The 21,067-nt window shown below is 42.1% G+C and overlaps 1 protein-coding gene across 5 annotated transcripts in view; it reads right to left on the bottom strand.

Moving 5' to 3' along the window:
- Positions 1 to 19,634, bottom strand: part of pax2a (paired box 2a) — a 30,580-nt gene extending 10,946 nt beyond the window's left edge. For 3 of the 5 annotated variants that reach the window (XM_061745396.1, XM_061745398.1, XM_061745397.1), the window contains exons 1-8: positions 19,081 to 19,634; positions 17,413 to 17,578; positions 16,138 to 16,335; positions 12,743 to 12,828; positions 12,467 to 12,586; positions 11,490 to 11,534; positions 4,821 to 4,996; positions 2,188 to 2,308 (exon numbers count right to left, since the gene is read on the bottom strand). In XM_061745396.1, coding sequence (XP_061601380.1) covers positions 2,188 to 2,308; positions 4,821 to 4,996; positions 11,490 to 11,534; positions 12,467 to 12,586; positions 12,743 to 12,828; positions 16,138 to 16,335; positions 17,413 to 17,578; positions 19,081 to 19,123 — 955 coding nt within the window. In that variant the 5' untranslated portion in view covers positions 19,124 to 19,634. The remainder of the gene's footprint in view (positions 1 to 2,187; positions 2,309 to 4,820; positions 4,997 to 11,489; positions 11,535 to 12,466; positions 12,587 to 12,742; positions 12,829 to 16,137; positions 16,336 to 17,412; positions 17,579 to 19,080) is intronic. The other 2 variants (XM_061745401.1, XM_061745400.1) reach the window with 1 other exon arrangement.
- Positions 19,635 to 21,067: the final 1,433 nt, after the last annotated feature.

Genomic DNA, 21,067 nt, shown 5'->3' with positions numbered 1-21,067 from the left:
GTTAAAAAGGAGTGGCATTCTGTTATCTCCATTAACATAATCAAATTTTAACAGTTTTAAATCGATTCTTTTAAATGTATTTTAAGTGATTGCGGCATCTTTCTAAATCCCACCGGTGCGTTTCAGTGCACTAAATACTTCTCTGGTTTTTGCCGCCACCCTCCCTCCAAAGAAACCATCTCTTTCACGTTAGGGTAAACAGAGGACACAAAAGATGGCCGACTTTGCTTTTGCTAGCGCCTCTGGAATGCAAAACTGAGCACTTCATTAATCATTCATCTTTAATAGATTATGCAAATTTCACGACATAAAAAATCAACAAGATCAATAACTGTGTGAATTTTAATTGGGAGCAGAAAACAGTTAAAGAATGAATATAATCTTGTAGCTCCATCCAGTATGAGAGCATAATTTATTGATAATTGGATCCCAGCCTAAGTGAGGAAGGTAATTTAGCAGTTTTTCAGGCTTGGCATACATTACTATTTACGGGGTTTGGTAATGGCAGAGAAAATAATATCATCCCCTAACAACCCACACACTGCCTCATGCATTACTTCCAATAGTTTAAGTAATAAAGGTTTGCTGGATATTTCTTCAAGTTTAATTTTGTTGGTGTTGAGAATACTCAAATACTTTTTTTTTAAACGACTGTACTGGATCATGTCACCGTGTCCCACTAAAAGATATGTTTTGTTAGCTCTCCCTCTTTTTATGCGATCCATGGCCCTCACATGTATCACGGTAGGAGGCCTCAGGCCCCAGGTGGCTTGAGGGCCACCTGCTACGAGTATGCTCCCCAGAGCGAGACCACTTTCATAGGAGGAGTCCAGCATAAAAGAAGAAAAAAAAACACACCTTTCTTCTCCAGAGGGCCAACTTTCAGGAGCACAGTTACCTCCCACATACCAGGGATGAAAAGGGGGTCTTTCTTTTCCCATAGCTCAATCTCTCAGTCTGGGACTGGACTACAGGGATCATATGTGAAGGGCCACTGCAGTTTTCAATCATGCTGTCCACCTCTTTACTTACTCTCTCGCTCTCTTTCTCTCTCTCACACACACACACACACACACAGAGTACACTCGCTGACTTTGATTCCCACTGCATAATTATGGGACTTTTATTAAAAGCCCTGCATATTATTGTGGAGTCATTGTAGCTGCCACTAAACCTAACCTCTCCTGGGAAAGAGCTTGCCACAATGAGACAATATTTCAATTAACCAGGTGGCCATCAACCAGTACAGCAGAGCAAAATAAGCCATCAAGCAATATGGGTTTGTGTGCATGGGTTATATAATACAGATATTGCAAGATAAGTATTGCGCTGCACCTGCTGCTGCCTTGCTCGTTCTCACTGGAAGTTACAACTGCAACCAGTAATCAGCTCATGCGATGGGGAGAAAAAAGTAATTTCAACATTTCTTTTGCTTTCTGCATTTCATCTGTGTCCGGGACGCCTTTCTCTTTCTCTATCTGCAGCCCGAGCCGGCCAGCCAGCCACCGTGCTGTTCCTGCAGCTGTCAATCAACAAGCTCTGATAGCCTTTGATGACAACGTCGTGCAGCGGCGAGAACAGCAGCTGTCTCTTATGAGAAGTGCTCCCAGTCAATCTGTTAGTGAGCCAATCTGGACAAACACACTGACCAGTTAGGAGTAGTGTCTGTCTCTCTCTCGGTGTGTGTGTGTGTGTGTGTGTGTGTGTGTGTGTGTGTGTGTGTGTGCGTGCGTGTGCGTGTGTGAGTGAAAGACCTGTAGGATTTAATAGGCTCAGATGGGAGACCACTGCAGTCTGTCCCTCAGAAATAAACACTGGAGGCCTGAAAAAAGTGCTCCAAAAGAGCTCCCCTCCTTTAGGGTTAAGAGTTTTATGGTGCTGGAGTACAGACAAGCCTTCAGGAAGTGGCAGTCAAAAAATGCCACTTCCAGAGACACCAGTCCAGGCTGATTATCAGTAATGTTCTAACCATATATCCATTCATGTGTCCAAACATTTTTGGCAAATTCACTCAGCGGTCGAAAGGAGACAAAGGAGGGTTTTTAAGAATGTGATGATATACAGAAGACATAGCTCTGCTCTGTTTCTCGGCACTGGCTAAGTTTGACCACCTTGGTGCAGATGTCTCTGACTGCTGCAGCTGTGAGCATTGTTTCAGAGATCGATGTAGCATGAATCAGATTGTACCTGTCACAACAGAGTAGCTCTGGGAGACACTGGAGGCGAGGTCGGAGCTGGCGCTGGTGGAGAGGCTCGGCTTCACGTCCTCCAGGCCGGCATTCAGCGATGGGAGAGAGTACTCATTCGCCTGTGGACAAATATGCATGTGAGCAGGTGGCAATCAAAGGCAGCGGCCCAGACTGCCTTTATTTAATTTCACATTCCACCAGATCCGATCATGATCTGGTTAATATTGCTCATGCACTGCGTGTAAGCTCATTTTAGACTCCAGCTTTACAGCAGATCTACCCGTTTAGATGACAGCATGTAACTTTTTTTTTTCTTCTTTTAATGAAACTGATCCTCTCACTGTGTTTCCATCAGAATATTTTTTGTGAATTCTGTGAACATCACCTCGGTCCCTGCTCCCTGGGCTTTACCAAGCCCTATGATGATGTATGCATGCATTAGGGCTTGTCTGAGGGGAAGGGAGAGAGGGAGAGAGGGATGAGAGAGGGATTGGGAGAGGAGTGAAAGGACGGGGTGTCAGCTGGCTCTTTGTGCTCCACTGCAGTCATCCCTGTGACCAGTCAAGGGAGGAGACATTCAGGGCTTTGTTACAGGAGAGACATGTGGTGTGTGTGTGTGTGTGTGTGTGTGTGTGTGTGTGTGTGTGTGTGTGTGTGTGTGTGTGTGTGTGTGTGTGTGTGTGTGTGTGTGTGTGTGTGTGTGTGTGTGTGTGTGTGTGTGTTTTAAAGGAGTCTACAAACTCAAAAATCAGCCTTTGTGCTTTGCCTTCAGGATGAACACATGAATATGGGTTGATAAAATGTTTTAAAATGTCTGTACTGTTTAATAATTTATTTATTAATTTATTTTCATTCAAATCAAGACTTTTCTTTTATTTAACTTCAACTGCAGTGACACACATCTTTAACATTTTAGCTTCACATTCATAGTTGACGGTGCCGCCGAAGAAGAAAACTTGATGTGAGGATTCAGTCTCTTCAGTATTTATTCACTTTAATCTCTTGTTAAGACTCTGCCTGCAGTTGTGGTGAATCCTGTTTGTTAATGAGATGACATTTCCTGACCCAATTCTTCTTTGAAAGGATAAGTGTGCGTGCACGCATTTGTGTCTGTGAGTGTTTGTGTCAGAGTGCGTGTGTGCATCTGTTTGTCTCAATGGGTTGGGGGTCCCACAGGGGCGAGCTGGTGACCCCGGTCTTGTCTGCTTCTATCCCAGATAAACTCTAATTGTCTGCTTACAACTGTTCCCTGGCACTAGGCTGGATGTTCCCCTCTATTCCGCCGGGCCTCAACAGCACAAGAGCCATTTTGTCATGCAGATGGGCCGTGGGCAGGGCCGGGCAGGGCTGGGCGGAGGGCGAGTGGCAAGCACAGAGGGGCCTGAATGACCTGACCACATGGCTGCCAGAAGTGTGGGAGGGATGAGGCCTATTCAGACTGGCCTCTTCAAAATGGCTTTTTAATGCCCTGACGCAGACACCAGACAAGCCCCTAATAGCCTAATATCCCACCTTTTCACCAGTTTAAGAAAAGGAGGGGGTGTTGGAAACAGGCAGGAAAAGGAGGTGCGCAGAAAGAGTGGAAAGCCGTCTGATTAATATTACATTAAATTAAAACTGATTTTTCTGGACCATTCTGACGCCGTTTTTCTCCCCCTTCCTCCAACCCCTTCTCGCCTTTTTAATACCTTCTTCTCCACTCTTTGTGATTGCAAGTCATTTCCAATTCGTTTTGGTATTGATCTTACCGTAGAAATCACTTTGGTAATTAGCTGCATTAGGGGCTGTAAAGCAGGCTGAGGGGCTGTCCCTCTGATTTATCGCCGCTGTAATTCCCCACGATCGCGCAGAGATGAAAATGAACTCAATTAGGGCACTGCTAAGGCTGCACGGGCACCCACATAGAGTTCCAATGGAAAAATTAATAGTCTCTTGTTGTTTAACAGTCTAATGAATGTAAATAAAGGTTATCCGCCGTAATAGGCCGTAGGCTTGTAGGTCTATTTGAGGAAGAAGTTGAACAGAGCTTATTGCCACTTTACCATTTCACAGTAATGGGACTTATTTTTAGCAAGATGGATCTGTTTTCATAACTGCATTTCTGTGCATTTAATCCAAAAATAAGACCTGAACCTAAAATATTACTTTATGGTAAAATCCTGAAACTAGATGAATCTGCATGAGTAGAGAAATGAGCAAAACGAGGAAGAAATGGCAGTTTAAAACACATTTGTGTGCTGGACTTGGATCTGATGCTGTCATCTAAATGCAATTGTAAAATTGCAATCTGGAAATCACTTGGCAATACTCTGATGAGTATATTTCTTTAGGCTTGGTGGTGGACTTCTGGATATCTGATGGTGAGTGTCCATTCATTTTGTTCCATTCACTGGTCATTGTTTGAATCCAGATACTTAGAAAAACGAATTTCTTCATCAGAAGCTCTTCATATCACTATTTATGTGCATGCAACTGCAGTTGGTCATTGACGAAAAGTCATTTGGAAAACAGACAAGAAAAAAAAAAAAATCTGAACTCTAGCAAAATCCGGTTAACGGCTGGTCAAAAGCTGCACACAATAAAAGAGAGAAAGTTTCTGTAAATAGATAGAGATAAATTTCTGTACCAAACCTGTTCGGGTTTAATGTGTTCTGAAGTGGGGAAGACATCGGGGTAAGATGGCCTTTCAAACACACGATCCAGGGCCTCCAGCTGTTGCTGGGTGAAGGCATCTGCTCGCAGGTGCTTCCTTAAACTTTCCACGCTGCCCTGAGAGTCGCTGCCCGGTCCTGAGCCATCTGACCCATCTAGAGAAAGAAGAAGAGGAGGGGAAGGACACCATTCTGGATCAGGGCATGGCTCTAGTCTCTTTAACTCACATCATTCAAGCAGGCCAGCATTGTAAGGTATTTTATATATCGACTCATATGAGTGTGGTGGAATAAGAAGCAGAGGTAAATGAAGGAAGCCCCACCATCATAGCTGGCTTTTATCTCCCTCCCTGTTTTTCAGAGGCGCTCTCCCTTGCTTTTGCACACATGTACACTCACTCAAGCTGCTTCCCCCACCACTAACTGCAGCCACCATCAGCACGGTCATCATGTGATAAGACCACGGTAATTGATGGATTACCTTCAGTGCAAATATATACTTGTAAAGGGGAGTGTGTGTTTCAGAAGGAGAAAGTAGGGCTGACGATTACATGCAGAGCCTCTCATTCCAGCAGCGGGAAATGGAGAGCCATTATTTAACTGAACTATTTCCTCCTGAACATATTACCCTTCCCTTTCTCTGTCTCTCTTTCCATCCCCCATATATTGCCTGTCTTTTGGAAACCAGAATGGAGTGGGGATGGCACTTGGGGCTGAATGCAGACGGGGCCGCTGAGGGCAAGCGTATGCATTTCCTCACTTGGTCACACCATATAAACAAATGAGTCTGTGCTTTCCTCATTCCTGTGATCTCTGACCCTATCATCTTGGCCAGGGAGCCCACCACCGCCACTGCAGTTCTTCCTCTGCTCACTCATCATAACCTGGACACTGAATTAAAAAAAAAAAAAAAAAAAATAGACCTAAAGCCTCCAGCCAGGATTCCAGTAACCCCGACTTCACCGGCAGCCTTCCATCGCCCTCCCTTTCCTCCCCACACTGAGCCACCAACAGCGGATGAGGGCTTTAGCTCCCGTACAAATCTGTCATTCTAAATTTGCAGCAGATTATGTTCTCTCCTGGGCGAGGCAGCGGTGATATATGATATGCAAGGCCGCTATTGATTGCCTGATCCGCTCGCAGAGGAGGGAGGCGAAATGAACTTGGAATGAACATCATGCCTCAACTCATTGTGCGTATAATACTCTACTTAATCCCACATTTTTCTGTGCTATGGAATTCAATTGATCAATCATGTTCCACTGATGGTACCATTTCAGGGGCGTTATTGCCATTCTGCTCTGCTGCTTGACCTTTTTTCAATGGCTGAGGCCAGAGGATGAACCCGATTCGCACAAAGAAATAGATCCATGGAGAGAATGGAATAGAGGACTGCAATTAGGTATGAGCTGAGTATGTGTAGGTAGGAGAGCGTCTGTTGAAATACAGTACACTGACTTTACCTTTGTGTACAAGTTATGATGGAATCATATATTTTCTACTACTAAATGGGATTTTCCTTCTATGCACTAACAGAACATTTGAGATATTTGATTTTCTCTAGCGCTCATTGGGGTAGAGGAGCGGGGTGCAGGGGCTGGCGCAGGAGTGGTCTGAAACTCATTGTTGTCTATGGTATAGAGGGAAATAGAGTCATTAATTACCTCGTATCAGCTGGTCTGAGCAAAGAGGCAAGCTTGATCAATAGAAAGTGTTTGTCATTCACAACGGAGGCGCATGCTTACACTCCCCTCACACACTTAATCAAGCCCTCTGACCTGGCAGCAGAAAAACACAGATTCCCATCACAAGACACATTTTGGTGCATTTCCTGTGATATAAATGCAAACAAAAGCTTCACTTCACGCAAAAAAAAGCCAGTTTTAGAATCTGTTAATCGACAGGAAGGCGTTTCAAAACAAAGATTGAACTGAATCTATATTAGCAACAGTAAATGACATCAATTTTTATTTTGACATAATAAATGGATTAAATGTGGGATATAATTTTTGATCATTTCAGACACACACATTAGTCCTGATCCCCTTCACCTCTTACTTTATTAGAATATATTTAATTTAATGTGGCCTGAGAACTTCTGATTTGCCCTTTAAATGGAAATAACAGTAAATCATTTACTTTCTGAATTCGGTGTCAGAGATTGGTGTTTGACATATATCATAAGATAGCTGCAATAAATCAGATTCATCCTTTGATAGTCAGTGTGTCAAGTGGAGTGTGAAGCCTGACTGTCAGACTGTGTGTGCGTGTGTCTCATTGACTGGCTTGTTTCGTTTTCTCAGTGTTTCTTCAACCCCTTCGGGTGTCTCAGCAGGTATTCTCTTATCACTCCCAAAGCACCAGCTGACTGCGTCTCTTTGTTTTAACACCAGGGTGTGAGGAGATAAAAACAGGGATCTCCTACGGTGACATTCACACGTTATATCTCGTATATACTCTCTTTTATCAGCTCCAACAGATCCTGTTTGACTTTGTTGTGTTCCAAAGTTATACGTTTCATCATGAGGTTTTCTAATATTAACAACATAACTGGTCCTTAAACACACACACACACACACACACACACACACACACACACACACACACACACACACACACACACACAACCAATGACAGCTACAAAAAAGACCACAATTGCATCAAAAGCTCTCGTGTTTTGCTCCGTCTCTAAGGGGGATGTTGGCATCCTGTGGTGGTGTGGTGGCACTTCATGTCCTTCTTTCATCTCTTGTGATAAGATAACTCAGAGAAGACCAGAGGAGGAGAGTTGTTTGAAAGGCAAATTAATTCCTACACACTGCCTGGCGCTCTCCGTAAATCAATGACATGTGGTGTTCCCTGGATCAGAGTCTGCGAGTCAACCGTTTACGTATTCGTGCTGTGGTGATAGGTGAAATGATGCTATCGCAAATTGTGGATCATTTGTTGATGCTTTTAAAAATGCTGTTGAGCTTGGGGGGGGGGAGAAAAGAGAGAGAGAGAGAGCACAAACAAACTGGTATACCCAGAGGGTGAACACTCCTTCCCTGTAAGCTAGCTATATTTATGAAATCTGTGAAGCGGAAAGGAGAGTGGTGGGTGGTGTGGGGGTGGAGAGGCAGCAACACTGCCATGGCTGTTAAGATCCTGTTATGTTGTGGCGTGTTTAAGAGCTTTATTAATTCGATTTAGCACCACCAACCAGTGTACCGACTATCAGCAGGCATCGCGATGCTTATTTGATATTTGCCAGCACCGAGATTGCATCAATAATGTTTTATTTTTATTTTACTTTTTTATGACTGCAATGCAGAAAGTTTATGGTAAATAAATAAAAGTATAGACATATTTGGATCCAGTTTGTGACTGCACAACATTAATAAGCTCAGTTAGTTGGGTAAATCAACTTTAAAATCGATGATTGGTATTTCTGGGTTAATCATTCCCTAAAAGTGTCTGAAATGTAACCGAATGAAAATATGCCGGTGAGTCTGCTGCAGTGGCGTTCAGATCATGCGTATTGAGAAAGTTCAAATTTCGTGAGTGAATTGCGGGGAAATCTGACTAACGTGGATATCTTTGCACCCTCAACCTCTCGTAAAACTCCATTCTAATCTCCGATTCCCCTTTGTCCTCTTCCGTTTCCATCTCCCTCCTCCGGACCGGCCTGTCGTTTAACATTGCCACCCTGTGTGGTGTGTATTTGCGGAAATGCAATTAACGTATCCCTACTTTTCTCATGCATTTTCCCCCTCCTCAAGCTGAGTAACGCATCGCTCCATTAATTCTCGGCACTGCTACCCATAATTGACTTTTCTCTGACATGATTCCTCTCCGCTGAGTGAGTTCCCTCTCTCTATATTTCTGTGACTGATCTCACTGTATATCGTTTACAACTGTACGCGGGGTCTCAAGCAGCGCTGCTGCCCGATGCGAATGCCTAAGCTGCGAGACACAGGAAGAAAAAGGGGGACAATAAGAGGATAAATGAAATGTTGAAGAGAAAGAGGTGAGGAGGAGGAGGGGCCCGGAATGCAATGTGGACTCTTGTGTGGCTCCTCTACTGCCAGGGTCCTAACAGCTTCTTGTATCTATGTTACGCTCCGTGGCCCCTCTCAAACCTAGGCTTTTCTCTCTCGCACACCCATCAGGGCCATCATAGTGCTCATGATTTCATTTTTTTCTGTGTCGCTCTGGATGCATTTATTTTCTAAAGTGATCCTCTATTGACTCATTGTCATGGAGCAGCTTGACCGGTCAACCAGTGTCGGCCCAGTTTCAAATCCCATACACTAACTGATTTAAACTCCGCCAATGGGTCATATGTGTTAAAAGATCCACTCCGGACAATCTCCAAAATCGCCAAATATAAGATGTGAACAAATCAAAACAGCTACTGTATTCATTTTTTTTTTTCCCTCTCAAGTTATTGAGCAAGGTTGATATGATTCCGGCTGCCGCCTACAATCGTTCCTTTGTGTCATGACTGAACAACCTGCTAGGCCATATTTCTTTCTCCCCTCTCACACACTCATCAGCTCCTTCTACACTCATCCCACACCCACGCTACAATCACAAGTTATGACCTTTGCTTTCTCCATGTAATTTATCACCGCGGCTCCCTGCTGCCTGTCCTCCCCGGAGCTCCACTGGGCTCCATCCAGGACACGGTAAGTCAGTGATGAAGGGAAATCATACAGTTGGGTCACATCAACCTGACTTCAAACAGCAGCAAGGTCAGATGTAACCTGTCACTGCATGCTAAGTCTCGGAAAACGATGGATTTACATGAAGCTGCCTTTAGAGCACAAGCAACAGCGAGTATTTTACATTTGTATTTCTGAGAAATCTCGGAAAGTTAAAAACTTTTTGCACTTTAACACATATTTTAGCATACAACAGTCGTCGGCCAATCTTCTCCATCGTTTCTTGGCGCCTGCTTCCACCGTAGGTTTATGTGACTGAGGACATGCTGTACAACGGTCTAATTTCCCTATGTACACTATTAATGCATTTGGCAGCAACGACATTCCATTTCCTATAATGAGATACACAAATAAATCTGGCTATGGATAGATTCAAAGTGGGGGGAGTCGGGGGGGTGGTTGTGTGTGGTGATGACGGTGGGAGGAGGAGGTGGGAAAGAGTGGTCGGTGGGGGTGGGAGCAAAGGAGAGGGGCGCATTGAGGCGCATTCTCCCAGCACTGGCATAATTGGTATCGCTACTTGCAGACATGCAAACCAATCTCACCACAGATAGGACGAAGACTCTCTCTTTTCCCCCCTTAAGGCTGTTTCTTTTGTCTTTTCGATGGCTTGCACATCCAAGATAGAGGGTGAGGTGGGGGGGTGGGGGGTTAATTTGTGAATTAATAGCTTTTCACTGCAGAATTGCAGAATTCTTTTTAAATGTCACCATGTTCTGTAGGTGAAGAGCATCTGAAGCCACAAAGTCACACACAAACACACATGAAAGGTGCATTTCCATGCACAGGTTAGTGTATATGCATACACAAATCCTAAAACTAATCCTTGCGAGGACCTGCTGCATCCTTTCTGCTCTCACAACCTCCTCCCCCCCTTTCTCTCTCCATGTCTCCCAAAGCTCTGGTTTTCCTCCTCCCATCGTCACTCTAAGCCTCCGATGTAACATGCTACTTTTAATTTGCAATAACACATGACAAGGACAGATTAATAGCTCTTATGGCACCTATGTCCCTGAGGCTTGTCTTACGGGGACCTGGTGTACATAACGCGTGTCACACTACATTATCTCTACAGCCCTGCAGTAATAAGGACCTTTTTCTTCCTAAAAGGACAAACCACAGACTCTAGTCACAAAAGGAGCACAAGCCACCAGCACTTCAACACAAGCGGTACGAGGACAAACTCAAAAAGATCATGGTGCGATTTTCATCAATAATGTAAAACTTTCAAATGTGAAGTAACTGGTTCACAGACATGCAACAAAGTTCAGAATGTCTTTTGCAGAATGTTCTAAACAAGAGAAAAACTTTACGCTGAATAGTTTCAACTTGTTCTTAACAAATGTATTTTCTGTCATATTTGACTGACAACCATGAGACACTACACCTCTGATTGCAGCTTTATGGGTTAAAGTAAATTAGATGAATGAATAGGTAGATGAAAATAAGCATAATCTATCATAAAGCAAAAATCTCCTCAAATACCAGATTAAAGGGAGATGTCAAGTTAAAGAATGTGAATTTTATCTGTCAACAAACTGCATTTTATTCTTGAAAATCTGCAGCTATCAGTTCCTGATTACAACTCTAAACTAACATCGCCGATTAATATTGAAATACATACTATTACATGGAAAATATTATTTCCTTTGGTCACATTAGATTTTATATATATATATATATATATATATATATATATATATATATATATATATATATATATATATATATATATATATACTGTATATATATGTGTGTGTGTGTGTGTGTGTGTGTGTGTATATATTAATTCATATATTAATTTCTCCAATCATTTGTTGGAAAATATTTGCCACCAGCTTATTAGCTCATAACCCTGGAACAGCAGAAACAGGAAGTGAGAGGAGAGCATGTGTAGTCTGATTGACCAAAACAAAAGAGTAGGTTTTCTAACTTCAACTTACAATGTCCTATTTTCCTTCCATCCAAGTGGTTGCCACTCCAGAGAACTAAAGAGACAGAAACATAAAAGAAGGAAGTGGCCTGTTTTTTACAAGTGCTCTTTGAGATCATTTTCAACCATATCATCCCATCAGCCACCTCAAAACCACATAATTGCACAAGTGCAAACAGACACAAACAGACAGACACACACGCACATGCACAGCCCCTTCCCTGCCTCCACCGGTCTGTTCCTACACCTGTTCAGGCTTCCACCAGGGACATGTTAATTCATAGGCATTAAAAAAGCCAATTGTTTGCACAACCGATAATCTATTAGCCCTGAGGCAGTGTGTGTCCACTCTTGCTCTGCCTCAGAATGAGAAATCCTGGCTTGGACTGGATAGCCATCCACATAATCTTTGAGTGTATCGAGGGTATATTTGCTTGCCTACTCCAAGTTTGTGCATGCTGGGAAAGCACACTACGGTATATATTTTTTTGCTGTTTGAAAAATGAAACTGTTTTAATGCTTCACTAAAGAATAAAATATGTATTAAAAATAATGTAATAAAGAAAATCGGCCTCCGTTTTTGTTTTGTTTTACATAATTTGGGACTCAGAAGAAGAGTTTGAATCCCCTTTTTTGTCACATTATAGGAATGAAAGTATAGAGCAGTCAAGCTGATGTCTTACCATGGATGATTACGGTTGTATGACAGCTATATGCGCATGGTATCAAATAGAGATGCAGCTGTGTAGGCGTATTTGTATGGTAAAACCTAGGGCATCCAAAAACTGATTGAATCCCAGCACTCTTTCAACACTCGCCCTGCCTGATACATAACATAACAAGTCACTGGAGACAACACACAGAAAACAGTCTTGGCTGTAGCGCTGTCATAAATGCCAACTTCTTCACACACAGAAAAAAAGTAGGAGATGAGTGATGAAAGGAATTAAAAGGATGGAAAACAAAGGGATCTTGTGTCTATCTTACCATCGTCTCGTTTCCTCTTCTCGCCGTTGGAGCGGGGGATACCCAGAATGCCGTTGATGGAGTAGGATCCTACGGGATCATTGGAGGCACTGGTCACAGGTGGGGAGGCGGTGCTGGGCACTGATGGAGAGAGCTGAGTTAGTGCGTGTGTGTGTACAGGATGTGTGTGTGTGTGTGGGGGGATGCTTGTAAGTAAGTGCTTGTATGTTCATATCTGAGTGTTCGGGCCACTATTTAACTGCACAACAATATGTGTGTAGCCTTGTTGGGGCTTACCTATGGTATGGCCGGGCGTGGAGAGCGGTGTGACGGATCCATCGGGAGACGGGTGGAATTGCTGCTGGACTTTGGTGCGGATAATCCTGATGGAGTGAAAAACAGACATGGATCAATCAGTGCTGCTTCCAGAACATTTCACACCAAACCAACCAACCCAGGACTCTTAAACATGGCAAATCACGTCCACTTACGTCTGTGCATGTACAAGTGCTGCAGCGTTTGGGGCGCTTGTATCCTCGTACTCAGGCCCCTGTCACAAATAGCCAATCTCAGGGCTTTAGGGGCAATCTCTCTGCTCCTGTGTGCAGCTGAATGGGGGCTGCCCCCTGAGATTGTGGATTCAATCTAGCTGGATTCTGAGGTTAGAAATATGATAAAGTCCCTATACCAGTAAGATGCGATGTGGCGGGAAAGTCTTCATTGCACTTTGGTCTGAATGATCTTGCAAACAAAGCATGAAATCACATCAATTCACCTCAATGATCAGCTTCACTGGCTCTACCTGGCCAACTCTAATAATCTCCCTCTCCGGCTACACACTCCTTCTTTTCTGCCCGCTCCTCTCTCTCCATCTCTCAGAGATGATCTTTCACTCCTACCTTCATCCTCTTTTCTCATTTCTACTCTAATTACTGTCCAGTGTGCTGTCTGCTTTACTGTATGTAGCAATAGCTGTCTTTCAAAACCCTCATCTCTGTCTTCCCTCTCTTTCTGTCTTCAACCTTCTCATCCATTTTTGGCCAAGGGACTGCCTGTTGGAGTTATTTTTGTTCTTTTCACTAGATAAGTGTAGGACATGGGAGTTCTCCGGGCTCATTGAGAATCAGAGCCTATTGATCGGGACCCTCAAATAGAAAAGTTGACAACGGATACTGGTGAGGAACAGCGAATGCAAATGCTGATCTATAAATTATATGTGACAGGAAAGCAATAGTATCTCACTGTTCCAAGCTCAGACCACTGCCACGTCCAATACATTTTAATCCATCATGCGCTCTAAAATAAATAAATAAATAATGGGAAATACTTTTGAAAAATAATTGCAAGTGTTGTAAGGATTTATAAATTGCAAGAATAGAGATGATCCTATATTTAATTTAATGACTGCCGAAACAAACAAAAAGCATCAAAAGTCTCTCCCTATATTTACTCTTACGGGACATGATCGCATCACATTAAACCATGACTAGGAGACTCTTTTGATCGACAGAAGAACATAACATCATTGATTAACAGGCAGCACTGTACGGAGGCTCTAACTTTCACACTCGTTGGGTTTGACAAGAATCAACTTTTACACACTGCAGACGAAGTCACTCATATCCACCACATGCAGCGACCAGAAACAGCAGCTATCAGGTCTGACTCAGGCAGCGATGGGGTTAACTTCCTTGGGGGCAAAAATGTACATCACACTCTTTTCATTTTCCTCACTATCTTCTGTTTCCTCCGTACTATCTCCTTCAGGCAGGGTGGAAAAGGCAAGCAGCCTCGTCCAGAAAACACACATCAATATTTTATTTGAATTTCTAACATCTCACCGCAGCAGTTATCTGACCTCATGACTTGAGGGAGTCTTGTAAACCCACCGACTTTGTTTTGAGTCTGTGTTGTTGATATTGAATAAGCAATCCGGATGGGTGAGTTAACGACTTTAGCGTTTCGCTGTTTCGAAAAAAAAAAAAGAAAAGAAGAATATCCCCCAAAGAAATATTAAAATGATGATCGATAAGATTGAAAGCCACTTAAAGGGACGTCTTTGTCCAGTGAGCATATAGTGCAGCCGGTGAAACCTCCTCTCTGCAATAACAAAACAAAGTGCAACCCAGTCTCTGTGTAATCTTTAATAATTCATGCAGGAAAAATGTGTTTAAAGCCAAGCTCTTTAGTCAATGGACCATAGGTCAGCTCCTTAACCACAGAGACCACCAGGGGTCTACTGTCTCTTTCTCAACTTGCCTGCTATTTACACTTATGTTCCTCTCTTTCTTCCTCCTCCACATCTTTTCCAAGCCTCTCTTAGGCATCAACAGCAACATTGAAAACCCAATTTAAAAAAGTCTAAAATGTGAAGTGCTATTCCTTGCTGGAATAAGTCTGTGCATTTGATGCAGCACAGTAAATGAATTGAACCTTTGCCAAAACTAATGCAAACTTTAGAGAAGGGAAAGCAACAATAATAACGATATTAGACTTTAATTTGAACAAAAGAAAATCATAGTGACTAAAAACAGATTTGTGCATCGCCACAAAGTCTGCGGTTAATCATTAATAAGAGACTCATTAGTTTCTATGGACACGCTTTGTTTTCCATAAAGACATGCAAACCAAAAACTAAACAAAGTACAATCATGATATTAAGAACAATGCTGCAGAGAATAATACAAAAAAAAAAACTTGTTGAATTAATCTCCATGACAGACATCATTTCTAACATTTCAGTTTTTTTCCCCCCTTTTTGATAAAATTCAGCTATTTTTCCCGCATTTATCTGAACATGTTATGAGACTGTCTTCAGCTCATTAAAATGTAATGCTGATGACCAGCTCTCTGGAACAGTGCCTCCTAACCAAAGTTCATCACTGGCACGCACTGCGGGGATTTTTTTTTTTTTTTCACTTTGCACACATGCAGTGGGATTTTTCAGCAGCGTCCTCTGTCTGAAGCCACTTTGTCCACTGCTGTCCTGATTCAAGTGGAAAGGTGACGGTGTAGGATGTCGGCTTCTTTGCAACAGATACTCTTTTATATTCTCTTCATTCCCAGATCAACACTTTTCAAGACGGCTATACATTTAATGCAGGTATAAATTCATAGCTGCATAATAATAATAATAATAATAATAATACTAATAATAATAATAATAATAATAATAATAATAATACAGTGATTCTATATGTCAATATGTGACACATGTGTGGGGAAACACAGCAATTGTCTGCCAATAAAGATGCTGCCGCCGCCTCCGTCGCTGCAGTGTGGTCTGCGTATCGAACAGCTTTGTTGGGTATTTCCTTCTGCCTCTGGATCTGGTTACGCGTATTGATCGGTTTTTATCGAGACAGATGTGATTGTTCGTGGCCTCAGCCTCAGCTCCCTCGCTGCTATGTCGAGGAGGGCCGCAGAGGGGATTGAATAGCACATGTGAGAGTGAGACCACCCCGGACAGACTGCGCTGGAATTAGAACCCAGTCTCGTGTGCGGGGGAGAGAACAGCCGATGATTTATCCCATTTACGCGAGATGTTTTTCCCCATTTGCCTTCCTCTTTTTTTTGTCTCTTCGTCATTAGCCTCGATTATTTTCTCTAAGATACTAGAAAAACTACTTAGTTTCCTTTGTTACTTTTGGAGCAGCATCATCAAATGAAATAAAGCAGTAATTTCCGCCTACCTGTTGATGGATGAAACGCTGGGAACTGTGTCGTTGTCGCAGACGCCCTCGGCCAGCAGTCGGTCCCTTATCTCCCAGGCGAACATGGTGGGATTCTGGCGCTTGTACTCTGCGATTTTATCCACCACTTTTGGAGTTGCAACCTTTGGTTTGGAGCCACCAATGACTCCGGGTTTAATACTGCCGGTTTCATAGTACCTGCATGGGGACAAAAGGAGCGTTCCTGAATGGATCCCTCCTCAAATTTAAGTAATCAATTGTGTGATTGATGGAGGCAAAAAAAAAAGAAAAAAAAAAGGGTCTTTGACAGCGTCTGCGTGGAGACAGAGCTCTGGACTCAGCTCCACAAATTACCTACGAATATGATGGCGGCGTTAATCTATTAATTGGTCTGGGAGTGTGTGCTTGTGTGGGGGCTGATTGAGTGTCAGCTGGAAAGCGAACAGAGAGGATTTTTTTTTAACAAAAAGCAGTGTGGCCTAATTAAAATTAAACTATATGAGCATTACGGACAGAACAAAGGACACACTGGCTGTTAGAGCGCAGTTTCTTAAAAAACCTGCCTCCAGTTTTCATGAGCAGCATGCACGACATGCCACCGTGATCCATAACAGAAATGTTGGTGACAAACATTCAGTGTGTGTGAAATGAAATACCTCTGAAATGCCTTCTGATAGCTGAAAAAAATATATTTCAAAATATTACCTCACAATAGTTTTCTCTCTTAAGTAAAATGTCCTAATTTCTTAGCCTTTATACTAATGGAAATAAAAAAGAAAAAAGAAAAACGACACGTGATTTTCTCTCCCTTTTCCAACTGGTTATGGGTAGCATTGGCCACGAACTGATTTGTTTCTTTTAATCTGCTGGTGCAATTGCTGATCCAGTTTTTGCCTGAAAAGTGCTTCCTTAATTAATTGCGCGCTCATGGTATTTTCTTTATCACATAATTACATTTTCATATATATCGCTGGGACTTTTTTTTTCTCAACAAAACATTAATGTTTACTTTTAAGGTCCCCCTCTGCTATTTTTTTCATGATTATAATCCCTTTTTATTTATTTATTTTTAAGCAAGACTACGAGTGAAACTGGTGTGCTCAAGAAAAAGAAGATAGAGAAAAAGCAAAAACGAGAGAAATAAAAGATGACCTGCCTGTATAAGTGATGACTGAGGCTGAAATAGAGCTGGGTGCGCGTATAGAGTAGCAGCTATACAGAAGATTGATGTTTGACACACATACGGCTCTGGTGGTCGTGGATCCCCCCTTTTACCTGCCGAGGATTTTGCTGACACAGCCGTGACTGACCCGTAGCTGTCTGGAGATGTCGCAGGGCCGGACGCCCTGGTGGGCCAGCTCCACGATCCGCTGCCTCACCACGTCCGGGAGGGGCCTGCCGTTCACAAACACCCCGCCGAGCTGGTTCACACCGCCGTGCCCTGCGTGGGATACAACAGCAACAATGGAGGAACATAACATTACATACCTGCAGACGAGACAACTTCTGCATGCGTCCAGCAACTGTCTTTCACTCTTAATGGTTGCTCCTATTAATATATAAATATGATCACAGAGGCATGCTGATTTACATTTAGTGTCATCTGTTGCTTTATTATAATTATAATTAACTATTATATTTTAATTTAATATATGTATAATCTGTGTTAATAATAATAATAATAATAATAATAATAATAATAATAATAATAATAGTAATAACAATAATAATAATGATAATGATAATGATAATAATACAAATATAGTTCAAGATATAATAATTGACGTTTTAAATGTATTGTGTTGGTTCTAAAGCTAAAACAAAAATAAAATACAGCAAAAATCACAATTATTTATAGCATATTTCAAAATAACAAAAACAATTGTATATAATTCCCATCTTATATTAGCTTATTCTACCATATTTCATTATGTTTTCCGAGGGCAGCTCTTCCACTGCAGCGTAACACATGTCGCAGGTATAAGGTTGCAACCTGTTCAATTTTCCTCGCAACAATTATTGTAAATAATTAAAATAAGCTTTGATAACTCATATTACAAACGCGGCTTGTGCGAATGGGGACGGATAAATAATTCAGGAAGAGTCCGGGTCTTCTTTACGCATATCATATGGAGGAAAAATATAAAGAAAATAAGCGGCCAGACAAAAACGAATGCTTCAGTTTCCCCGTATTTTTTTTTCTTCCTCATCTAACTCTAAAGTGAAACGTGGAAAATAACGCCTAATGTGACACGTTTGCATCAATTTACACACAACGTGTCCCTGCCTCCTCGCAAGGAGCCTGTAATTGCCGGAGTAATAAAAGCTTTGTATTTAAATTGAGTAGATTATTTTTTTTCTTTCCTACTTTACAGCAGATGCTGCATAAAGCAGCTTACCGTTTCCCGTGTCAGACCACCTCTTAGTCAATAAAGTTTGCAGGAAAAAAATAAAAGCTTCGAAAGTGCGTTCAAAAGTTGACCAGGATTTTAAATATTTCAAAACACCGCATAATTGATTTAACGTTATATTCCTCAGCCTGGTCATCATTTTATTGAATAGAAATATATGTTTAGAAAATAACGTGGTTGTTTTACATTAATTCCTCAGATGAAACACTGCAATTGTGAATAACATGTAGTATAAAATATTTTCTTAAAAACTATATATATATATATATATATATATATATATATATATATATATATATATATATATATATATATATATATATATATATATATATATATATATATAGTTTAAACGTCTTTAACATAAATATCTATCACGCTTCTTCACAGTATTTCAAGCTGCCTGATCTGTCAGTAAATAAAAACATTCGCCATGATTGCATACCGAATCTCACACCGAATCTCATTTGTGCAGGAACTTAAGTCGCCCCACTGAAATGTTTTGCTCTGTGAACTAATTCAGCATACTCACGGTGCATCGCCGAGAAGGGGTCTGCTTTGCAGTGAATATCCATGGGATAGCAAAGGAAAGAAAAGTAATCGACTGAGGTCGCCGTTTCGCCTCGGTGATGCAGCTTTAAATTTTAGTGGAAAAAAAATAACAAGGAATTTTTTATGTTTTGGTACAAAACAGTCCGTGCAGGAAGTGGGCTCCGCGGGCTTCTTGGGGCGATGCTAAGTTTTTGGTCCCGTCTCAGACAGTGTGAAGTCAGAAGTGCAGGAGAGCCTGTCAGGTGCAGCGCATGACCCACGCGTCTGCGGAGCGCACCGGCCGCTGCAACATTTGGCTCAAAACCGGGTCACTATTTGTGTTTAGAGGACATCATGAGGAAAACGAAAGAGTATAGCCGTGAGTCTCCACAAAAAAAAAGAAAAAAAATCCCTGTCCTTTTGTGAGCGTGGTTGGACCGCCGGGCAGCGCGGTTTAATCAGATAGGGGCGGAGATGACAACAACATGAACACAGCGGAGCAGCGACACAGAGCAGCGTCCCCCTCTCCTCCGGAATGGGCTGTGCCTGAGCGAAGCTTTGGGCTGAGAATGAAACCCTTCTCCTTGCGTGTCTGTTTCTAAAAGCTGCAGTCCTACAGATCACCCCCTCCTACCTCCATCCCACATCCCCTTGCATAGAGATGGATGACTTGTCAGACAAAGGCAATAGATTCCAACACTTTGTGATTCGCCCACGTAAAAACCTGCAGCTCAAATGAGGAGGTCCCTGCATCCGACAGCCAGGAAGGGGAGGGAGACGAAATGGGAAATGATGAGACTTTGGGGTGAAGAATCAAGGAAATTAAAGGCATGGGGAAGGGGGGTATAGAGAAGTAAAGCACTCGCAGGCTATGTTGTTTAAAGCGATGCCACTCACTCAGACGTGTGCGTGAAGGACTTCCAGTTGAAACACTTGATGAGACTGTGACTCAGGGATGGACCATTTTTGTTGTAGAGCCTACAAGAAATATTTTAAACAGAAGAAAATGATTGCAGATTCTCGATTCAATGGTTTGTGTAACATTTTGATCATTTTCATACTTAGTTTCAGTTAAGTTAATTTTTTTACTGTGTTTATTCACAATAAGGAAAGTGTCAGATCACTTTACAGAGAAAGTAAACAAGTTTAATACAATTCCCCATAATTCAGACCACTTCAATTCAATTCATAATAAAGCATGCTTTTTGAAAAAGGTTACATAATCAAGACTCCTCTTTTCGTTATGTTCCTGAATTAATCAAATAAAAAACAAACCAACAAAAACACGCTTTCTTTTCATGTTTTGCGTTCAGCAAACTTCAGGTTTGATGTCTGAAGAAAAAAAGAAGCTATTTCTAATGAGGAAAAACATTAAAAAAAAAACATGTTGCGCTTTAAGCTCTTTCTGGCAGCGTGTGTCCAAACTGTGTCCAAGGTGAGCTCGCAGCCTGCAGAGGGAGAGTCAGTCAGCAGGCCATTATCATCACCATCATCATCATCACCAGCATCATCCACTGGCCGCCTGTGCGCGGCTCTGCTCTGTAGATGGCGCTCATACAGTAGCTTACAGAGCCTGCTGTGCTCATGCAGGCGGGCAGGCAGGTACTGGCTATGATGTTGCTGAGGCTGGCCGGGTCAGAGGTTGATGCTTACACTGCTGTGAATTATGGGCTCCTAATCTTTTTTCTGCTGGTACTCGGTCCAAAAAAAAAAAAAAAAAAAACACAACAAAAAACAAAGAAAAAACATTTAACAAAAAGAATGAATTTAAAAAGTACCAACTCGAATAGTCGTTAAGGGATGAACATTGTTGTCTGCATATGCAGCAGGAAAGCAAATTGTCAATGGATTTTAGCGTTTGTCAATTGAGCTGAATACGTATATTCTTGAAAGCCACAGCGGCTCAATGTCAGTATTTAACGTTTATTTAGTGGTTTTGTGGACTTAACAGCAAGGGCCTCCTTCTTGCCTCCATCTGCCCTCTGGAC

Source organism: Cololabis saira, chromosome 17 (genome assembly GCF_033807715.1).
Source record: "Cololabis saira isolate AMF1-May2022 chromosome 17, fColSai1.1, whole genome shotgun sequence".
In the NCBI taxonomy this organism is placed as follows: domain Eukaryota; kingdom Metazoa; phylum Chordata; class Actinopteri; order Beloniformes; family Belonidae; genus Cololabis; species Cololabis saira.
The sequence above is the reverse complement of the archived record's forward strand: the minus strand, read 5'-3'. Positions and strand labels throughout refer to the sequence as shown.